Below are 19,652 nucleotides of genomic sequence, written 5' to 3' on the forward strand. Positions count from 1 at the left end.
TTGAAACAATTACTCAATAGGTGTTCTTTCACAAATAAATTGTACAGCCCATCATAATTACTTACACCACTGCCTTGAATCCAACCATCTAGTGTTTTCACTGAGTAGTCTACAAAGTCAACCCAGGTCTGGCTCGAGGATTTTTGAGCCCCCCCTGAATCTAATCCTATACTCCTCAGTGGAGAATCCAAAGCCCTCAATCAGGGTACCCTTCATGAAGTCATAAGATTCTGCATCTTGTCCAGAGAGTGTGAGGAGTCTATCCCTACACTTTCCTGTGAACATTTCCCAAAGGAGAGCACCCCAGTGAGATCTGTTCACTTTTCTGGTTACACAAGCCCTCTCAAAAGCTGTGAACCATTTGGTGATGTCATCACCATCTTCATATTTAGTTACAATCCCTTTAGGGATTTTCAATATGTCAGGAGAATCTCTGACCCTATTTATGTTGCTGCCACCATTGATGGGTCCTAGGCCCATCTCTTGTCTTTCCCTCTCTATGGCTAGGATCTGTCTTTCCAAAGCCAATCTTTTGGCCATCCTGGCTAACTGGATGTCCTCTTCACTGGGGTTATCCTCAGTGATTTCAGAGGTGTTGGTCTCTCCTGTGAGGGAACCAGCATCTCTGACTATTATTTTTGGAGTCAGGGTTTGAGGGACCCTGTTCTCCCTAGATAGGACTGGTAGGGGGGAATTTTCCTCCAAGTCACTATCTTCTTCCTCTGAGTTGCCACCCTCAGAGGGGTTGGCCTTTTCAAACTCTGCCAGAAGCTCCTGGAGCTGTATTTTGGTAGGTTTGGGGCCCTTTGTTATTTTCTTTATTTTACAGAGTGACCTTAGCTCCCTCATCTTAAGATGGAGGTAAGGTGTGGTGTCGAGTTCCACCACAGTCACATCTGTGCTAGACATTTTGCTTCTAAAAGTTGGAATACTTTTTAAGAATCTACAACTGGTTCTAGAATCTAATTCAAACTTTTACAAACTTTTAAACTCTAAAAGAAATGCTAAACAGGATCTAACACAAGGCCCTAGCAGGTCTTTTAAGAATTTAGAAAACTTTTCAAATTGCAAAAATCAATTTCTAATGACAATTTTGGAATTTGTCGTGTGATCAGGTATTGGCTGAGTAGTCCAGCAAATGCAAAGTCTTGTACCCCACCGCTGATCCACCAATGTAGGAAGTTGGCTCTGTATGTGCTATTTCAAAGTAAGGAATAGCATGCACAGAGTCCAAGGGTTCCCCTTAGAGGTAAAATAGTGGTAAAAAGAGATAATACTAATGCTCTATTTTGTGGTAGTGTGGTCGAGCAGTAGGCTTATCCAAGGAGTAGTGTTAAGCATTTGTTGTACATACACATAGACAATAAATGAGGTACACACACTCCGAGACAAATCCAGCCAATAGGTTTTGTATAGAAAAATATCTTTTCTTAGTTTATTTTAAGAACCACAGGTTCAAATTTAACATGTAATATATTGTTTGAAAGGTATTGCAGGTAAGTACATTAGGAACTTTGAATCATTTCAATTGCATGTATACTTTTCAAGTTATTGACAAATAGCTATTTCAAAAGTGGACACAGTGCAATTTTCACAGTTCCTGGGGGAGGTAAGTTTTTGTTAGTTTTACCAGGTAAGTAAGACACTTACAGGGTTCAGTTCTTGGTCCAAGGTAGCCCACCGTTGGGGGTTCAGAGCAACCCCAAAGTCACCACACCAGCAGCTCAGGGCCGGTCAGGTGCAGAGTTCAAAGCGGTGCCCAAAACGCATAGGCTAGAATGGAGAGAAGGGGGTGCCCCGGTTCCGGTCGGCTTGCAGGTAAGTACCCGCGTCTTCGGAGGGCAGACCAGGGGGGTTTTGTAGGGCACCGGGGGGGACACAAGCCCACACAGAAATTTCACCCTTAGCGGCGCGGGGGCGGCCGGGTGCAGTGTAGAAACAAGCGTCGGGTTCGCAATGTTAGTCAATGAGAGATCACGGGATCTCTTCAGCGCTGCAGGCAGGCAAGGGGGGGGGGTTCCTCGGGGAAACCTCCACCTGGGCAAGGGAGGGGGACTCCTGGGGGTCACTTCTCCAGTGAAAGTTCAGTCCTTCAGGTCCTGGGGGCTGCGGGTGCAGGGTCTGTTCCAGGCGTCGGGACTTAGGTTTCAGAGAGTCGCGGTCAGGGGAAGCCTCAGGATTCCCTCTGCAGGCGGCGCTGTGGGGGCTCAGGGGGGACAGGTTTTTGTACTCACAGTATCAGAGTAGTCCTGGGGTCCCTCCTGAGGTGTTGGATCTCCACCAGCCGAGTCGGGGTCGCCGGGTGCAGTGTTGCAAGTCTCACGCTTCTTGCGGGGAGCTTGCAGGATTCTTTCAAGGCTGCTGGAAACAAAGTTGCAGCCTTTCTTGGAGCAGGTCCGCTGTCCTCGGGAGTTTCTTGTCTTTTCGAAGCAGGGGCAGTCCTCAGAGGATGTCGAGGTCGCTGGTCCCTTTGGAAGGCGTCGCTGGAGTAGGATCTTTGGAAGGCAGGAGACAGGCCGGTGAGTTTCTGGAGCCAAGGCAGTTGTCGTCTTCTGGTCTTCCTCTGCAGGGGTTTTCAGCTGGGCAGTCCTTCTTCTTGTAGTTTGCAGGAATCTAATTTTCTAGGGTTCAGGGTAGCCCTTAAATACTAAATTTAAGGGCGTGTTTAGGTCTGGGGGGTTAGTAGCCAATGGCTACTAGCCCTTAGGGTGGGTACACCCTCTTGGTGCCTCCTCCCAAGGGGAGGGGGTCACAATCCTAACCCTATTGGGGGAATCCTCCATCTGCAAGATGGAGGATTTCTAAAAGTTAGAGTCACCTCAGCTCAGGACACCTTAGGGGCTGTCCTGACCGGCCAGTGACTCCTCCTTGTTATTCTCATTATTTTCTCCGGCCTTGCCGCCAAAAGTGGGGGCCGGGCCGGAGGGGGCGGGCAACTCCACTAGCTGGAGTGTCCTGCGGTGCTGTGACAAAGGGGTGAGCCTTTGAGGCTCACCGCCAGGTGTTACAGCTCCTGCCTGGGGGAGGTGTTAGCATCTCCACCCAGTGCAGGCTTTGTTACTGGTCTCAGAGTGACAAAGGCACTCTCCCCATGGGGCCAGCAACATGTCTCTAGTGTGGCAGGCTGCTGGAACTAGTCAGCCTACACAGATAGTCGGTTAAGTTTCAGGGGGCACCTCTAAGGTGCCCTCTGGGGTGTATTTTGCAATAAAATGTACACTGGCATCAGTGTGCATTTATTGTGCTGAGAAGTTTGATACCAAACTTCCCAGTTTTCAGTGTAGCCATTATGGTGCTGTGGAGTTCGTGTTTGACAAACTCCCAGACCATATACTCTTATGGCTACCCTGCACTTACAATGTCTAAGGTTTTGTTTAGACACTGTAGGGGTACCATGCTCATGCACTGGTACCCTCACCTATGGTATAGTGCACCCTGCCTTAGGGCTGTAAGGCCTGCTAGAGGGGTGTCTTACCTATACTGCATAGGCAGTGAGAGGCTGGCATGGCACCCTGAGGGGAGTGCCATGTCGACTTACTCGTTTTGTCCTCACTAGCACACACAAGCTGGCAAGCAGTGTGTCTGTGCTGAGTGAGAGGTCTCCAGGGTGGCATAAGACATGCTGCAGCCCTTAGAGACCTTCCTTGGCATCAGGGCCCTTGGTACTAGAAGTACCAGTTACAAGGGACTTATCTGGATGCCAGGGTCTGCCAATTGTGGATACAAAAGTACAGGTTAGGGAAAGAACACTGGTGCTGGGGCCTGGTTAGCAGGCCTCAGCACACTTTCAATTGTAAACATAGCATCAGCAAAGGCAAAAAGTCAGGGGGCAACCATGCCCAGGAGGCATTTCCTTACAATATATTTATAAACATATATTGTTTGGATGGCGAATTGTTACAGTGACATAATTAACAGAGTGGGTCTTAAGCTCCACGTCTCAATGAGCTTTCACATAGTGAGATATAGTGAAAGAGGCAACAGTCCAACACATACATATTACAATTGAACCAATGTTTCTGGAGTTTTCTTCAGTGGAGAGTGGGTTCCAGTGGAGGCAGACATTGGGAAGAAAGGAAGGTTTTGTGACTGAGCATTAACTTCACCTCCAAGGGTTCATTTCAGAGAGAGGAAAGCTTTTGATTAATGCAACTGACATTTAGTCTGTTGTGCTTTAATTCATTAAACCCTTTTCCCAGCTCCTTTGCACTCGAAGAAATGAGTAATTTTCATGAATGTCATATTGGAAAAGAGCTTGCCGAAATCACTGCAGGTCTACTGGCGTTCACTGAAAGGCGTTCGGTGGCTTGCTTGGTTGTCTTCTCTACTGTGCTGCTGCTCAGTGCCACAACTTCTAGTGCTGATGCACAGTTATCATCCAGTGGGCACCCTTTGTATATTTTCTACAACAACGGCCCTTTGTGGTGAAGTGTTAGGTGTGGGGTTTGTTCACGTAACAGTGTTCGCTCGTGTTGCTGTCCATGGTGTCAATGATGACTAGGCGGTAGAGCTACTAGTGTGTTTCAATTAAAATTAAGGAGATCTAAAGCAGCAGTTGGTGTGATTTGCAAGGGCCATATTTGCATCGCCAAGTCTGGCAACAACATAATCTTTCCTAAAATTGCACAGTTCTTTCCTACTTGAGAATGTGAAAACCATTGTACCTAACCCAAGGCAAGAAATGTTTGTGACAATGAAGGGCAGTTATCTTACCTGTGAAATATTGATTCACATTGCACGTTGTGAGTTACTTGCTAATAACTTTCTTGGTAAAGTGAGACTCATATATGATGCCTTTTGAGGACCAACAGAGTATAATGACAGGACAGATGAAATGCCAATAGCCAACAGAATCAAGCCTTAGCTCTCCACCTCCCCTCAACTAGACAAAAACAATGTCCTTTCTGTTGCAAACACAGTAAAATCAGTCTCGCAACTCGATCCTTCCACACTGGAGAACTTATTGGAAAGGGGGGATGTCATACTGTCAGCCATGACAGACATATGCAATTCCCCTCTGGATAGCTGTAGTGTGCTAGGATGCATGGAAACATGATGTGATATGGCCCTTATTGAGGAAACCATCTTTGGACCTTGAGGTGATCTAAGACTATAGACCTATATCACTACTCCCAGGTGTTAGCAAAAATTTAGAAAAAGCAATAAAAAGACAACTCTCAGAATTCCTGTAACCGAACAATATGTCAGCCCACTCGAAACAGTATTCCTTCCAGGCTGCAGCATGGAAACAGCAATCCTGATGGCTATGGAAGACCTCAAAAAGATCCTAATCTAGGGTGGGTTGGCAGCACTTCTTCTTGATTTAAGTGTGGCCTCTGACAGGGTATCCCAGGCTGAAATGACGCGGCATCACCTGTAGCGCCTTAAAATAGCTATCATCTTTCCTAAACAAAAGGAGCTTCCAGGTTAGTGAGGGACCCTTTCTCTCTGCATAGCACTAGCTAAAATGTGGATGGCCGTAGGTCTCCTCCTTTGGACCCACGCTTTTTAACTTGTATATCTGCCCTTTATCTGATATCATCTGCTCATTAGGTTTCACTATGTTATCTTACGCGGACGATGTGCAAATTATCATCTCTCTATCTGCCAATGCAGGCTGTACCTCTCTAAGACTAAACAGTTGTCTGGAGAAGATCTCCAACTGGATGGCAGTCAGCTGCTTGAAATGAAGCGGGGTCAAAACAGAGGTCTTGGTGGTAGACAACAATCCATTACTTTGGGACCAGCGTAACTGGCCCCTGACCCTAAGATTACATTGGATAAGCATCTCACCATCACCTCCTAGGCAAAGAAGCTTTCAGCCAGCTGCTTCGGCCTCCTTTGAGCTTTGAGGAAGACTTTGAAATTGCTTCATTTGGAGGTTTGAAGAACAGTAATCAAAGGCTTAATTATTTCTCCCCTTGATTACCACAATTACCTTTATCAGGACAGTCCACTGTCTGTTACTAAAACACTACAAATTATCCAGAATGCCGCAGCATGAACACTGATTGGCATTCCTAAATCCCAGTCAGCACACTCGGCACTTACTACCCCTCATTGGCTGCCAATAAGCAGTAAGATACAATTCAAGGCACTATGCATCACACATCGGGCAAGATATAAAGCGGGTGTGCATATCCTTCATCAGCTTCTCAATTCCTACCAGATCAACAGAGATGTGAGGTCAAACAACCTAGGCCTTCAGGCTGTCCACAGAGTTAAGAGAGCCAGGGGAGGAGGTTGCCTGTTCATCTATCTGACTAAACTCTGGAAGTCATTACCTTTTGGCCTGAGACTAGAGGACAACTTATTAAGTTTCATAAAACAATTAAAAACTTATCTTTATGCCTAAACACTCCCCACTCTAGCCAGGGCTGAAAGAGCTGGGCAGCCTGTTCCAGTAGCCATGCACTTTGCAAGACACAGGAACATAATATAATTTATTACCACTATTAGAAGATTCTCATTGGGAGCAACACTTTATAAAAAACAAGTATTGGCAAAGCCAATAGGTTTCACCTATGCGAACTCTTTTGGGTTTCATTCGAGCTGCTGTGCAACATGGCTTAAAGTAAAAAATAAAAATAAAAAGTGCTATGACGCAAGCAATGCTGGCCTGTTATCCCCTTATCACATGCTGTTCATCTAACTGTACAGAGTTGTTTCCATTTCCTGCACTCTGAATTAACAAAATGTTGCACACAGCACGTTACAGCTCTACTAAATAAATGCATAAATATAAGCCATTTCATCACTCCTTCTCTGAAACAGACTAATTAGACTTAGGAACTTGCTGGTCCCCTCCACACTTTACAAGACTCATTCATACACTATCATCTTTGAATTTGAAAAGGTTGAGCAGTTTTGGAGAAGGGCATAAGGCGGAGCAAATATTGAACAGTAATTTAACACACAGGTTTTCTAATATTTTTTGGGGGTTTCTAAGCTTTATCTTTAAATTTGCAAAATGTCAGTTGCAAGGTTCTTGATTCACATATTGAGTTAATTTATTATCAGATAACTTCTTGCTAAAACAATTGTGAAGAATTTCTGACCCAATATATGGATAATGCAGGTTTGTTATAATCTCAATTAAGATGCAGCATCTGTATCCTGGGATCAGGTTACTATCAAAAAATATTTATGTCCAGATCACTTTTTTAGAACCCTAGAAGTAAAGTAACTGAGGTAGCTAAGCCTTCATAAACGTATCTATTATCTTAATTTTCTTAAGTTTCGTCTTGCTCTCTTCCTTTCTTGGTCCAATGTTATCTATATTTGCTTCCTTTATTTCTTTGAACAATCAGAACATTTTGACTCTTGCCCTGGTCATTAAAGTGATTGTTACAGAGTGCCAGTAGAGCAATGTGGAGGTGATTTCAGGTTTTTGTGCTCCTGATTGGCGGTGGGCTCTAACAACTTGGGCCACTTCTAGGAAAGTCGATAGGTAGCTCATTGTTATTTTTCAGCCTTTGTAATAGTACTGGTGAGAGACTGAACTCAAGATTTGTAAAGTAAGTCCTTTGTGCCATGGCATTTGATCCCTGATTTGGAAGCATTTAGTAGTGTTTTAAGAGAATCAAAACCCATATTTAGAAATATTTTCATACAATCTTAATAAATGGAAGAAAGATAAAAAAATGCAGTTGGTATGTTTGCCTTTGCCGCTTCCTCCAGAAATATGCATACTTGAAGCTCTGCAACAGCAGTGGCAAATATTTCCCAAGATAGCAGCACTCACCTTATCGACTACTGGAGGATGAAGGACTAAATTGGCCCATAGTGAATTAGGTATATGACTTAAAGGTCGCTTCCAGAGCCCAAAAGTCACTCATTACTTCGCTACACAAGCCTGCTTAACAAAAAGTATTGCTGGTGGAAGTTGGAGATCTGATGTCTGAACTCTGCACTCCAGATATTTTGGCATGTAAAGAGGCATTAGGAAGTAAGATATGGTTATGAAGTTTGCATGTCCATGATGTGAGGATTCCAACTAATATTTTCAGCATTAGACATTTCAGTTCTTACAACATTACTTTCCAAGAGCAGGCTTAAGAACACTGTGAGGCATATCCATTCGACTGAAGTGAAACCCTGGTGAGAGTGTAAGAAGAGGCTGTCTTCTGCAAGATGAAACCAGAAAATGTTTTTTTTTTTTAAATAAACTGTTCTAGGCCAGTTAAAGTACCATTTGTTTTTTAATTTTCCAGATAAAAAGTGAGAAGAAACCGGTATCCTCAGGAGCTCCTGTCACCGCAGTCGCAGCTGCTGGTACGGCGGGCGCTGCAGCACCTGCATCTAGTAAAGCAAGCATTGAGGTACGTGACAACAACCAGCTGCTAATATGAAAGAGTTTCCACCACCTTTTCTGTTCCTGTGTGCTTGTTTAGCGCCTACTGAAGGCACTGTACTTTTCCAGCATCTCTTGCATTTATAGCAATTCTTTCTTTCCTTCAGACTAAAGATGTTAAGAAGCCAGTAGGTGCAGCCGCATCCTCTGGGGTAAGCACTAATATGTACAAATCAAGTAATAATTGGTGCAGTATTACCTGTGGTAAATAAATCAGAACAGTGTGGTACCCATCATGACCTACAGCTCAAGGCAGAATATTTTGTTTAACTGTCGTTCACTGTGAAACAATTACATTTGAGCTTCAATGTTAAATAGTTACACCTCTCCAGGTTGTAGGTTATCACTGAGTTTTCTTTCTGTTCTTAGTCCTTCTTTTACAATGTGCTCTGTTTGGAAAGTCAGTCAACCATGAAGTACTTGCTTGCATAACCTTCTGTATTTGAACATAGTATACTAACAGTTGCACACTGCCTGGTAAGTGTTGGTTTAGTTTGACTAGTCAGTTCCCTGGCTTATGATGTTATTACGAGTTCTCCTACTGGTATACAAGAGAAGGCAAGCCATAGAGAAGTATTCCTTTCTGTAGGGCAAAAGCCCACATCCAACCACGGAGTGACATGATTCATCACAAGGCTTCTCCTCGTGTTGGTCAAATGTCTGTACCAGTGTCGGCTGAATTTCCTAACGTTTAGGAAAGCTCTTTGTGTCCCTGTTGATGTATGTTGGGGTGTCCTATTCTATGGAAACAGTGGGGAAAAAGGTGGAAAACTGAAACTATCTATTGGGGGACTATATACTATATTACGATTTCCAGTGCATAGATTAAAACAGCAGAGGGTTGATTTGACCTTCTAAGGAGGTCGACATGTTCCTGTCCAAATCCCCACAAACAGGTCAATGGGCTTTAATTAGACCACAGCCCTCTCTATGAGTGTAATCTGCTTTGTGGAGTGGGAGGACGCAGACATGTTGTCTCAGTAGCTGAAGAGGACTGATTCAGTCATTTTCGAACCTCCATGAGGAGATGAAGAATCAACCAAATGTGAGGATGCTGAATACCTTTCCCACCCCTGGACTTGCCAACGTAATATAATATTATTTACTGAATTGCACTTCATGATGTAATCACAGTGTACATTACACTCACAGAGAAGGACCCACTGGTAATTTACAATTGAATCTGGGAGATATCAGACTGGGTCATAAATCAAATATCCCTCATAGAAGCACATTTTGCTAACAATGGGCACAAAAAACAGGTCTCTGGACCATGAATAGATGCACAAAACTGTGTGAAGAGCTTTAGAACCACTCGAGCTTCCCGTGTATATTAAACAGCAGAAGAAAAGGTCTCACACATAGCTGACAGCAGTCAGTTCAACTGATGAGTTCTATACCAACAGATAATTTGTAAATTCTCTAGCATTCGCTACAGTGTGCAATACTGTAATCTGCAATCTCCTTTGTACTGTTGTATTTAGATAGAGAGAAGATAAGCATTTTATGAACATGAAAATACAAACCACAATTGCAACAATGATTCTGGCGCTTCCTTGATTGGAGAGCGGATTCCAGTGGATGCAGACACTGGAAAAAAGGAAGGTTTTGTGACTGAGCATTAACTTCACCTCCAAGGGTTCATTTCAGAGAGAGGAAAGCCTTCGATTAATGCAACTGACATTCAGTCTGTTGTGCTTTAATTCATTAAACCCTTTTCCCAGCTCCTTTGCACTCGAATAAGTGAGTAATTTTCATGAATGTCATATTGGAAAAGAGCTTGCCGAAATCACTGCAGGTCTACTGGCGTTTACTGAAAGGCGTTTGGTGGCTTTCTTGGTTGTCTTCTCTACTGTGCTGCTGCTCAGTGCCACAACTTCTAGTGCTGATGCACAGTTATCATCCAGTGGGCACCCTTTGTATATTTTCTACAACAACGGCCCTTTGTGGTGAAGTGTTAGGTGTGGGGTTTGTTCACGTAACACTGTTCGCTCGTGTTGCTGTCCATGGTGTCAATGATGACTAGGCGGTAGAGCTACTAGTGTGTTTCAATTAAAATTAAGGAGATCTAAAGCAGTAGTTGGTGTGATTTGCAAGGGCTATATTTGCATCGCCAAGTCTGGCAACAACATAATCTTTCCTAAAATTGCACAGTTCTTTCCTACTTGAGAATGTGAAAACTTTTGTAAAAATGAAAGAGAAAAACCTATTTTTAGGCAAATCACAAATGGAAACCCTACGTCAGACTAATCTGTGATGAAAATGTATTCCAGATTTCCATATGACAAACATTCAGCTTTCTGTGGTTCATTCTTACTTTTTTACATTACACATTTCATCATCAGGCTGGACTGGATAGTGCGCTAGATGAACTGATGGGCACACTCGAAGGGCCAGAAGCTGTTCCAGAATCCCCAAAATACACTGGTCCAGAGGTTACGGTAAGACGCCACCTAATGGATTATTCATTGGTAGTGAACCATATGTGAGAATATAAAAAATATGTTCAGATAAACAGAAACGTTAATCTTATAGTACCCAGTTTGTGAGGTGTTGACGTGCTCTTATTTACATTGTACAGGAGAAACTTGGATGTGCAACTATTCAAGTATAAGTTGTTACTGCATGCATTTCAACAGCTGGGTAAATTACTAGTGGTAGTAGCAGTATAAAGGATACATGTGGGTCCAGATTACGAAGACCCTTTTCATTCAGATGAGGTCAGTAAAAAGTAGTTACTTGCCCCATCAGAATTATGGTACATGCAGAAACACTGTGGATCTGTTTACTTTCACCCGGAGATTTCTGCTGCTAAAATCACCTAAAATCACCAAGTGCAAGGCCTGGGAGAAAATAGAAATACTGGGATAATGGAACCTGGAATTACACAATATTGTAATTTCTCAGGGGGTTCTTAGAGTTCAACCCAGAATCTCTGCTAATGTTGCACCATAAGGTTCATCTCAGGATCAACAAGAAAATGGGGTGGACTAAAGGTAAAAACAACTCTTGAGGGTTTTAGAAACAGGGACAATATACACATTTCTAAACTGAGTAAGATATGGGATGCCAATGGGGTGGTACCCTTCACGCACCTACAAGCTGAATAAGAAATGAATGAATCCTAGACCTAAAGGTACCTCCAACTCAAACATTCTTTGTCTATGTAGTAGTAGATGAACATACCATGGAAGATTCCCCACTAGAGAGAAGAGTGATGGAAGGATAAACATCAATAAAGACAGTATCTTCAAGATACACTACACTAGTGGTCAACACGCTGATGCTCTCTGGAACAAATGGAGATGTGACATTGAGATGATAGAGAATGATATGAGGGAGGATATCGTCACATTGCCCAGAGTGGTTCAATATAAGACAACTTTAGGCTGATACAACTTAAAACCTTCCGTAGAATATAATACGCAAGAGTACAGTTCGATAAAATTGTGTCTGCAAAGAATCATCTGTGCTTGGAGGGATGTAGGTGGAGGGTATGTATCTGTACCTGTTATGAGACTGCCCTGCAATAACACACTGCTGGATAAATAAAGACAAATCACTGAAAAAATAGCAGAGGTGCCAATAAACATCAAGGCACCAACAGCACTACTTGAGATCTGACAGTCAGTGGACCGAACCAAATGCCTGAAACTGCTTGTGAATCAGAATTTCACCACAGCCAAAAAGTGCCTAGCCAAAAGAATGCGGTGGCCCCAGAACATGGGGTGAACACAGAACATGGGCTTGGGGTATGGCTGGAGAAAAGATGGTAAATGAGCATCAGGGCTGACTCCAGACAGTTGAGTAAATCTTGGGACACTGTCCGAACACAACAGGAATAATTAGGAGACATAGGCCCTCATTACGACCTTGGCGGTTTGTAACCGCCAGGGCCGCGGGACGCGGTGGCACCGCCGGCGGTGCCCCGCGGGGCATTCTGACCGCGGCGGCTTAGCCGCGGTCAGAGAAGGGAAACCGGCGGTCTCCCGCCGGTTTCCCGCCGGTTTCCCGCTGCCCCCAAGGAATCCTCCAAGCCGGCGCAGCTTGCTGCACCGGCTTGGGGATTCCGACTCCCCCTACCGCCATCCAGTTCCTGGCGGTTCTCCCGCCGGGAACCGGATGGCGGGAGGGGGAGTCGCGGGGCCCCTGGGGGCCCCTGCAGTGCCCATGCCAATGGCATGGGCACTGCAGGGGCCCCCGTAAGAGGGCCCGCTTGTATTTCACTGTCTGCATAGCAGACAGTGAAATACGCGACGGGTGCAGTAGCACCCGTCGCACCTTCCCACTCCGCCGGCTCGATTACGAGCCGGCTTCATGGTGGGAAGGTCGTTTTCCCCTGGGCTGGCGGGCGGCCTTTCGGCGGCCGCCCGCCAGCCCAGGGGAAAACTTGGAATGCCGGCCGCGGTCTTCAGACCGCGGTGCGGTATTCCTGCGGCGCAACTTTTGGCGGGCGGCCTCCGCCGCCCGTCAAAGTTGTAATGAGGGCCATAGTGACTGGAAGACAAGATGGGAGACCAATTCCGCTATGGATGCTCCCAGAATTATTAAGGGCCCCCAGACACAGTCATTTTACCCGATGACTGGAGAAACTGGGGGAACGCCACCTCTACTGTGCCAAATTAGCATGAGGGAGGATAGGGATAAATGTTTTGCAAATATACCTTTTGTTTATGCCAATGTATATGTAGAATTATAGTATTTTGCTCACGATTTTATAAAATCTCAGCACAGTTACAAAACCATTATTTTAAAAAATGCACTCCATTTATCATTAGTTCCCGGGGTGTGGAATTATCGCCCTCATCAAGGCAACTCGTAGATTAGACTCATAATAGGCTACTAAAACTATAAACTCAATTTGCATGTCTGCCTTAGAACTTGTGTATTCAGCATTCTTAGTGTGAGGAGTTGTTTAAAAAATTATTTACATTTTACATGTTTGGTCTAAACATAACAGATCACTTTGTGTACTACCCATCCCCTTCAATGTAAGCTAGTTGGCATCCAACTGGGATACTTGCAATAACTTCTATAATACATATTTGCTTATTAGTAATACTGAGTTTAGGTGTAATTCCAAGTGGGAGGCCCCCCAGGCTGATGCTTTTTTATGGTAGACAAAACTTGCCTTTCTCTTCTGGTAACCTGACAGTGGTGTCCATAAAGTTGTTAGACGTGTGATTGTTGTAAAGACACCCCTCTGCCTTCTGTTGCACACCCAGATGGTCGCAGGATGTTGAAGTAAGAGGTAAGAAGTAAATTGTTTATTTTTGTAAAGTGCATGGTGTTGCTATACTCTTGAATCACCACTATATTTCAGGTATCTGTCCATTTGAGCACTGGTAATTCACAAGTGCTAAAGTATGTAAGTGCGTGTTTCCCACAATTAACACCTTCCTTGTTACACTGCAGGAGCTGGCAACATCAAAGAAGATAAAGAAACTAGGTGAAGATGATAGTACCATCCCTCCGGAATATAGAAACTTACTGGATGTGAGTAAAAAGCAAGAAAGTACTTTTAAACATGCTGTCTCGTATTATATTGTAATACTGTCAATGCTTCATGTTTTAGGGCAAAGATAGCAGTGGGACTCCAATAAAACCAGAAGAAGCTCCCATGGTAGGTCTAGATGCAATATTATATGTTTTTGTCTTGAAGTGGTAAAATAGTAAATATATATGCTGCAAGATAGTGCATTAAGTTGAGGGCTTGCTATTGACGTCAGGTGTGACTGGCTTAGAATGCACAACTTCAGATCCTGTCATGGCTAACTCGGCACTTCATCCGTCGTAAATTGAAAAATTGACTACTAATAAATATGGGAATAGTAACATCTGTTGTTTACAGCAAATAGATGACGTGAAACAATGCTTTTAAATGCCATATATAAACAATTACTATCATCATCTTATTTACTACTTAATTCCCTAAAAGTAACAAACTAATTGTTTTCGACCATTGTTAAATCTTGTTGAGTGTCCAAGTGCTGCGTTAACCAACTAGTCTATGTTGCAAGTTTTCTTATCACATAAACATGCCATAAATGAGAAAGGTCCACAGTATGTTGGCACATCATCTTTACTAAAACACAGGTTCTAATTCACAGGTGGGCAGTAACAGCACATGTACCAAAATACGATAAGTGCTTCTCATGGCCATATTTATATGAGTCACCTTAACTCAGCCTGAGCTGAATTTCTACATCAAACTGCTGAGCCTTTTATATGAGCACCTTGTTCTAGATTAACAGATTTATGTGACTTCATCTGCAGTAAGGAAAGGTTTAGATTGTTCTCAACCAAGACTCAAAATCAGAACACCATAGCTATGGCCATGAAAAATATTAATTTTATGATTGATACTAAAGATGGATTGCAACTTCCACACACTCTTTTATAGGCAAATATTTTCTACGTTCCCTCTTGGTGTACCACTTGCAATGATAGGTTGATGGTGAAAGTTAAATCTCACTCCAAGAGGAATGGTTTTGTTTCAAGCCCGAGCCTTTTTCAGATATTTCTGGTTTACAGTAACACCTTAAAACCAGAGGGACATTGTAATGGGTGCATCATCTGTGTCCATGGCATTCATGTCACAATGACATATATTCTCCATTCTTTTAGGCTTGCCTCATTTGGAGATTACTTCAGTAATTCATCCTGATGACACTACAAGTTGCAAAAATATCAGTCATCATTTATCGACACATCTTAGGCGCAATATATGTATTATTTATTTGTTTTTAAAAATGTTTAGAGCTTGTGATTGTCACTGAAAGCGCCAAGACCATTTACAGATTAACAAAACCATATGGTAAGCATTTTACAAAGGTCAGATTGTCAGAGGGCACGTGGAATTCCAAGGGGAGAACAGTCAAAGACTTTGAAAGAGATGCAAAGGGTGATAAGCATTGAACACTTGTAATTTAAAATTCAGTACACCCTACAAAGGTGACCAGAAATCGGCATCCCAGAGGAAGCCTAAGCTGAAGACTGAAGGTGCGTGTCTAAATCATTTGAAATTGTTAACATGGTATATAAGTAATTAGTATAATCCCCAGACAAGCCTACTACAACTGACTGGTTGTAGTGTGTATTCTGTGGTAGAAAAAGTACGATTTTTAAAGATTTTCAGATGAAAGAAACAAGCCACAGAGAGCTCATAATTTACCATCAAAATAAACTTCCAGGTTTCTTCCTCTTCTTGAAGGAGTGGTGTACTGGTCTAAACCACCAGGCCACCAAGCAGATGATCATAACAGTGGTGATCTGCATTTAGTTTTAAGAAATTGTCCTGCATCAGGCAAGACACTGCACTAAACAACTATATAGTTTTCTATTCGCCAGGTCGCAGTTACCACCTTGAAATAAGATGAGTATTATTTTCATAGTATATGCAGGTGAGATTAAAAGTCATTGAGACTTGCTGCGGGAGCTTCATGTAAAATAAATACGTAGGGCTAAAGGAAGACCCTTAAGAGACCCACTGACATGTGGTTTAAATGAAGACCTATTTAGAGGCACAATGACTGTCTGAATGCACTCAGACAAAAAAGGAACCCAGTTTGTTACCTTTCAGCCCGTCTATGAAAACTATGTTGCATATGGTATTGAAGACCACCAAGAGGTTAACAGACCATGGCAGCTAAGCCCCTCGATCCAAAATCATATGAAGTTCCTTTTCTACGACCACAAAGGTAACTTTTCGTCCATGATGGGTTTGGAGGCACACTTGAGTAGTGTCCAATAATGAATTCTCTATAACAAAAGAGAAGAGTTGAGCATCAGCCTCTCTCTCCATTACTTTAGGGTTAAAAGGGAGTAAGTACGGGGCTCTATACTTATAATGTCTATTGAAGGATTTTTTACAGCATGGAATTACAAAACCTTTTTTGCACTCTCAAGGGATGAAGGCAGCCTCAAAGAAGATGCTCTGTAGCTTGCATAATGCAGGTCTAACTATGGTGGCTACCAGCTGCATAATACATGCCAGGCAGGGCTTGTCAGATTTGACCATTTGCATTAATTGGGAGATATGATCTGACACTAAGCAGTTTAAGCTCATTTAATGTGTTCAGAGGCTCAAAAGGCTCATTTTAGAACATTTACATGATTGTTTTACGGGAGTTCACCTATATCCTAGCTACCTTTCAAAACTCAGATTTTTCAGCGGGCCACACCCGTTTATAGTTTCTAAACAAACATATCAGGTTATAGGAAAAGTTGTGAATATTAATCTATGTCAAACATTCACATGCACAAAGCATTCTGGAGCGAATGAAGTAGTTTTAGGCAATGCCTCTTATGAGTCTTTGACATGGATACAGTAGACGTTTATCACTTAGAACGTACATGATGGAGCTCTACAGAAGTCACTAAAATGAAAAGAGGAAAAAGTAGATTGAATTGTGACTAAAAGAAATTCACAACATCTATTTTGTTGGCTCTGTTTTGCAGCACTCAACGCTGAAAATGGCACAAAGGGGTTCCAGTTAAATATCTTTTCTTTTGTAAAATCTCAATCTCAACGGAAACCGTATATGAGCTTCAACAGTCACCAACTGTGTACTCTGACAGATGTCCCTTATTAGTGACCCTCATTCCAAAAGCACTTCATTAGTATTGTACCAGTTCTCAATAGACCTTTGATAGCATGTCATTACCCACAGGAAAGGAGGTGTGCGTAGTAGGAACTGCATTTCTGCATGAGAGTGGCAGATGACCTCTTTAACTCAGTGTGTTTTCAGTGCTGGAGTAAACTGCTGATCATCATTTTTAAATGAGGGCACCACAGTGTCTTTGACCTTCAATTTCTTATCGGAAGACAAAACAACCACCCAAAATTTAACCCATCAAAAGTGAAAATCCTACTTCCTCAAAATCATCTGAGCAAGTGGGGTGTTCCCTAATGCCATAATTACTAAGGCCTGGGAGACAGACTGATCCAGAACTCTCTTTTGATCACTAGTTGACACATTGTTTGTTCTATCATTTGCTCCTAGCACAAGCAGCGCCTTCATTGAACCTCACATTGGCTTTGGTAATTCAGTCTACCTTGGCCTGCCAAATAAAAGTATTCAGTACCTTTAGTGCATATAAAAACGTGATTGCCTGATTTAGAGTTTGACTGACAGGTTATTCCGCCACAACGTGACAGATATCACATCCACCATATTACGATCTCCATAGGCTATAATGGGATTGTAATACGGCGGAAGGGATATCTGTCACTTTTGTGATTGAGCAACCCCCTCCGCCTGAATCAGGCCCTTAGTCAATGACAGTGATCAGCCTAAGAAAACATAACCACGTGTCAGGGTTTAGTCATACTGGCTCCAGTGACTTCTGGTCCATAAAAGGATTATTTTAAAGATGTCTTGTATAACCTAAAGAGACACCTGTAGATAAGCATCAGGCAAAACAGATTTCTAGATATGTACCCAAATGTAAGTTTAGATTTGTAGCGCATCTCTTGTTTGAAATCCCTAAAAACAAAGAAACAGAAGATGTAGAAATAGGATTTTTTGAGCACAGGTATGAACTGAATTCCCATTAGATAATGGTCTGATGCTCACATAATTTTAATAATTGGGAAGAAATTAAAAACATTTGACTCTTCACATCAGAAGTAAGCCATCTGTGAGTAGATTTTCAAAGAGTTTCCTCTACAGCACTAAGCCACTTTCATAGTGAACGCTGTGTTGTTTGGAATACAACTTAATGATAATATTCTCAAAAGTACTGCTTTTGGCATGGTAAATTTAAGGATATGTCATTTAGGAGGTATTTGTAACAGTTGGTGGGGGATTTGTTTAGATGACTTCCACCAACCTGCTTATACTCATTCTGGCCATTTATACAGCTTGAATCTCTGTCCTTAAACATAAGTAGTATTTTCTACATGACTTCTGTGTGTCCTGTCCCTTCTTGCTGGAGCCGTTTCCTTCTTCATTTTTCCAACAGTGTTATGCACAACTTATGTCCTGCTAAATTCAACACATATTCATAGTATAAACCCACCATATGTTACTGAGGGCAAGTTTAAGCACTTCCACTTGTGCTGTTGATGTGGATTTTTTTCTGGGTAAATCTGACATTCAGATGTAGTTTTGCATAAGTTATGTCAGAGGATCATGTCTTAATATGCAATAGAAATGAGTATTGTCTGACTCAACTTAAGTCGTGTCACAAGGGTTGTGTTTTGCAGCATACTCTTTATCTCTGGCTTGTTGCGATTAGTTCTGTTGCTGTCCTCTTTTCCTGTCTACTATAAAGGGTATACAGAAGTTGAAGTGGAGTTGAGCTCTCATAAAATCTTGCATACAACCACAGTATCAAAATGGATAACTATTTGAATGGTGATATTCATGCATTTTAGCTAATGTTATATGACATATCTGAATGGGAGGTAAAGTGAATGTGATTCAATAGTTCACGTTCAAAGTGTATTTTTCAGACTATCTCGCCAGCATTTCTTTATAGAATGAAAGAATACACTGTATTGAATTATACAAGTACACTACCTAACCTTTTGGACAGGTATTTTTTGACCTAGTGCATAGAGGACTGGAATTCTGAAGCGCAGATGGGTTTTTGTAAGAAGTAATGATGTTGCTTTTTTTACTCCGAATTGGTGTGAAAATTGATGGCATGAGATCTCTTTATTTTGGAGTAGATCTAGTGATTCTCACTGTCTAGGGACCTAGAATGGAATCAGAGAACCAGCTGTAGACGAGAGAAAGAGCATGAAAATAAATTTTGTTCTTGATAAGCAACCAAGTAAAGGATGTGGACTCTTAAAAATGACTTTTTCCCATGCCCTAAAGCTAGGTACATGGCCTTGTTTTCGTGTTTATGAATCATTCATATTTTCATATGCAGACCTACTCTCGGTAAATGGAAGTGATACGGTCATCAATTCCTGGTAGCTCTTAAAGGCCTTTTAAGAATGCCAACCGTCTTTCACTTTGCAGACATCATATTTGTTGGGATATTGCAGACCTTAATTTTTAATGCTTACCACTGCCATTAGGAACCTGTCAACCTTATTCTGTTCGGACTTTCAAGGCTGATGGAAAGCTGCAGTCCTGGAGGACGCCTTGGTCTGGTCAAAATTTGTCTGGTATTGCTAGTAGTGAATTGTTGGCTGGTATTTGATAGTGTCACTTCGGATTCATAGGATGAAAATAAGCAAGGACATCAAAATGCTTAGAAGCACAGTCTGAATGAGTCTTTTGCTGAGGTTGTGCTGTTTGACCTTCAATATGAGGTGGGCTAGGAAACCATATATGGGCAG

The 19,652-nt window shown here is 42.4% G+C and overlaps 1 protein-coding gene across 13 annotated transcripts in view; it reads left to right on the plus strand.

Moving 5' to 3' along the window:
* The window catches only part of CAST (calpastatin), a 513,209-nt gene that overhangs the window by 232,762 nt on the left and 260,795 nt on the right, over window positions 1-19,652 (plus strand). For 12 of the 13 annotated variants that reach the window (XM_069225757.1, XM_069225792.1, XM_069225782.1 and 9 more), the window contains 5 exons: window positions 8,214-8,321; window positions 8,461-8,505; window positions 10,699-10,794; window positions 13,769-13,849; window positions 13,929-13,976. In XM_069225757.1, the coding sequence (XP_069081858.1) occupies window positions 8,214-8,321; window positions 8,461-8,505; window positions 10,699-10,794; window positions 13,769-13,849; window positions 13,929-13,976 (378 nt within the window). The remainder of the gene's footprint in view (window positions 1-8,213; window positions 8,322-8,460; window positions 8,506-10,698; window positions 10,795-13,768; window positions 13,850-13,928; window positions 13,977-19,652) is intronic. The other variant, XM_069225767.1, reaches the window with a different exon arrangement.

This window comes from Pleurodeles waltl, chromosome 1_1 (assembly GCF_031143425.1).
Source record: "Pleurodeles waltl isolate 20211129_DDA chromosome 1_1, aPleWal1.hap1.20221129, whole genome shotgun sequence".
Classification (NCBI taxonomy): Eukaryota; Metazoa; Chordata; class Amphibia; order Caudata; family Salamandridae; genus Pleurodeles; species Pleurodeles waltl.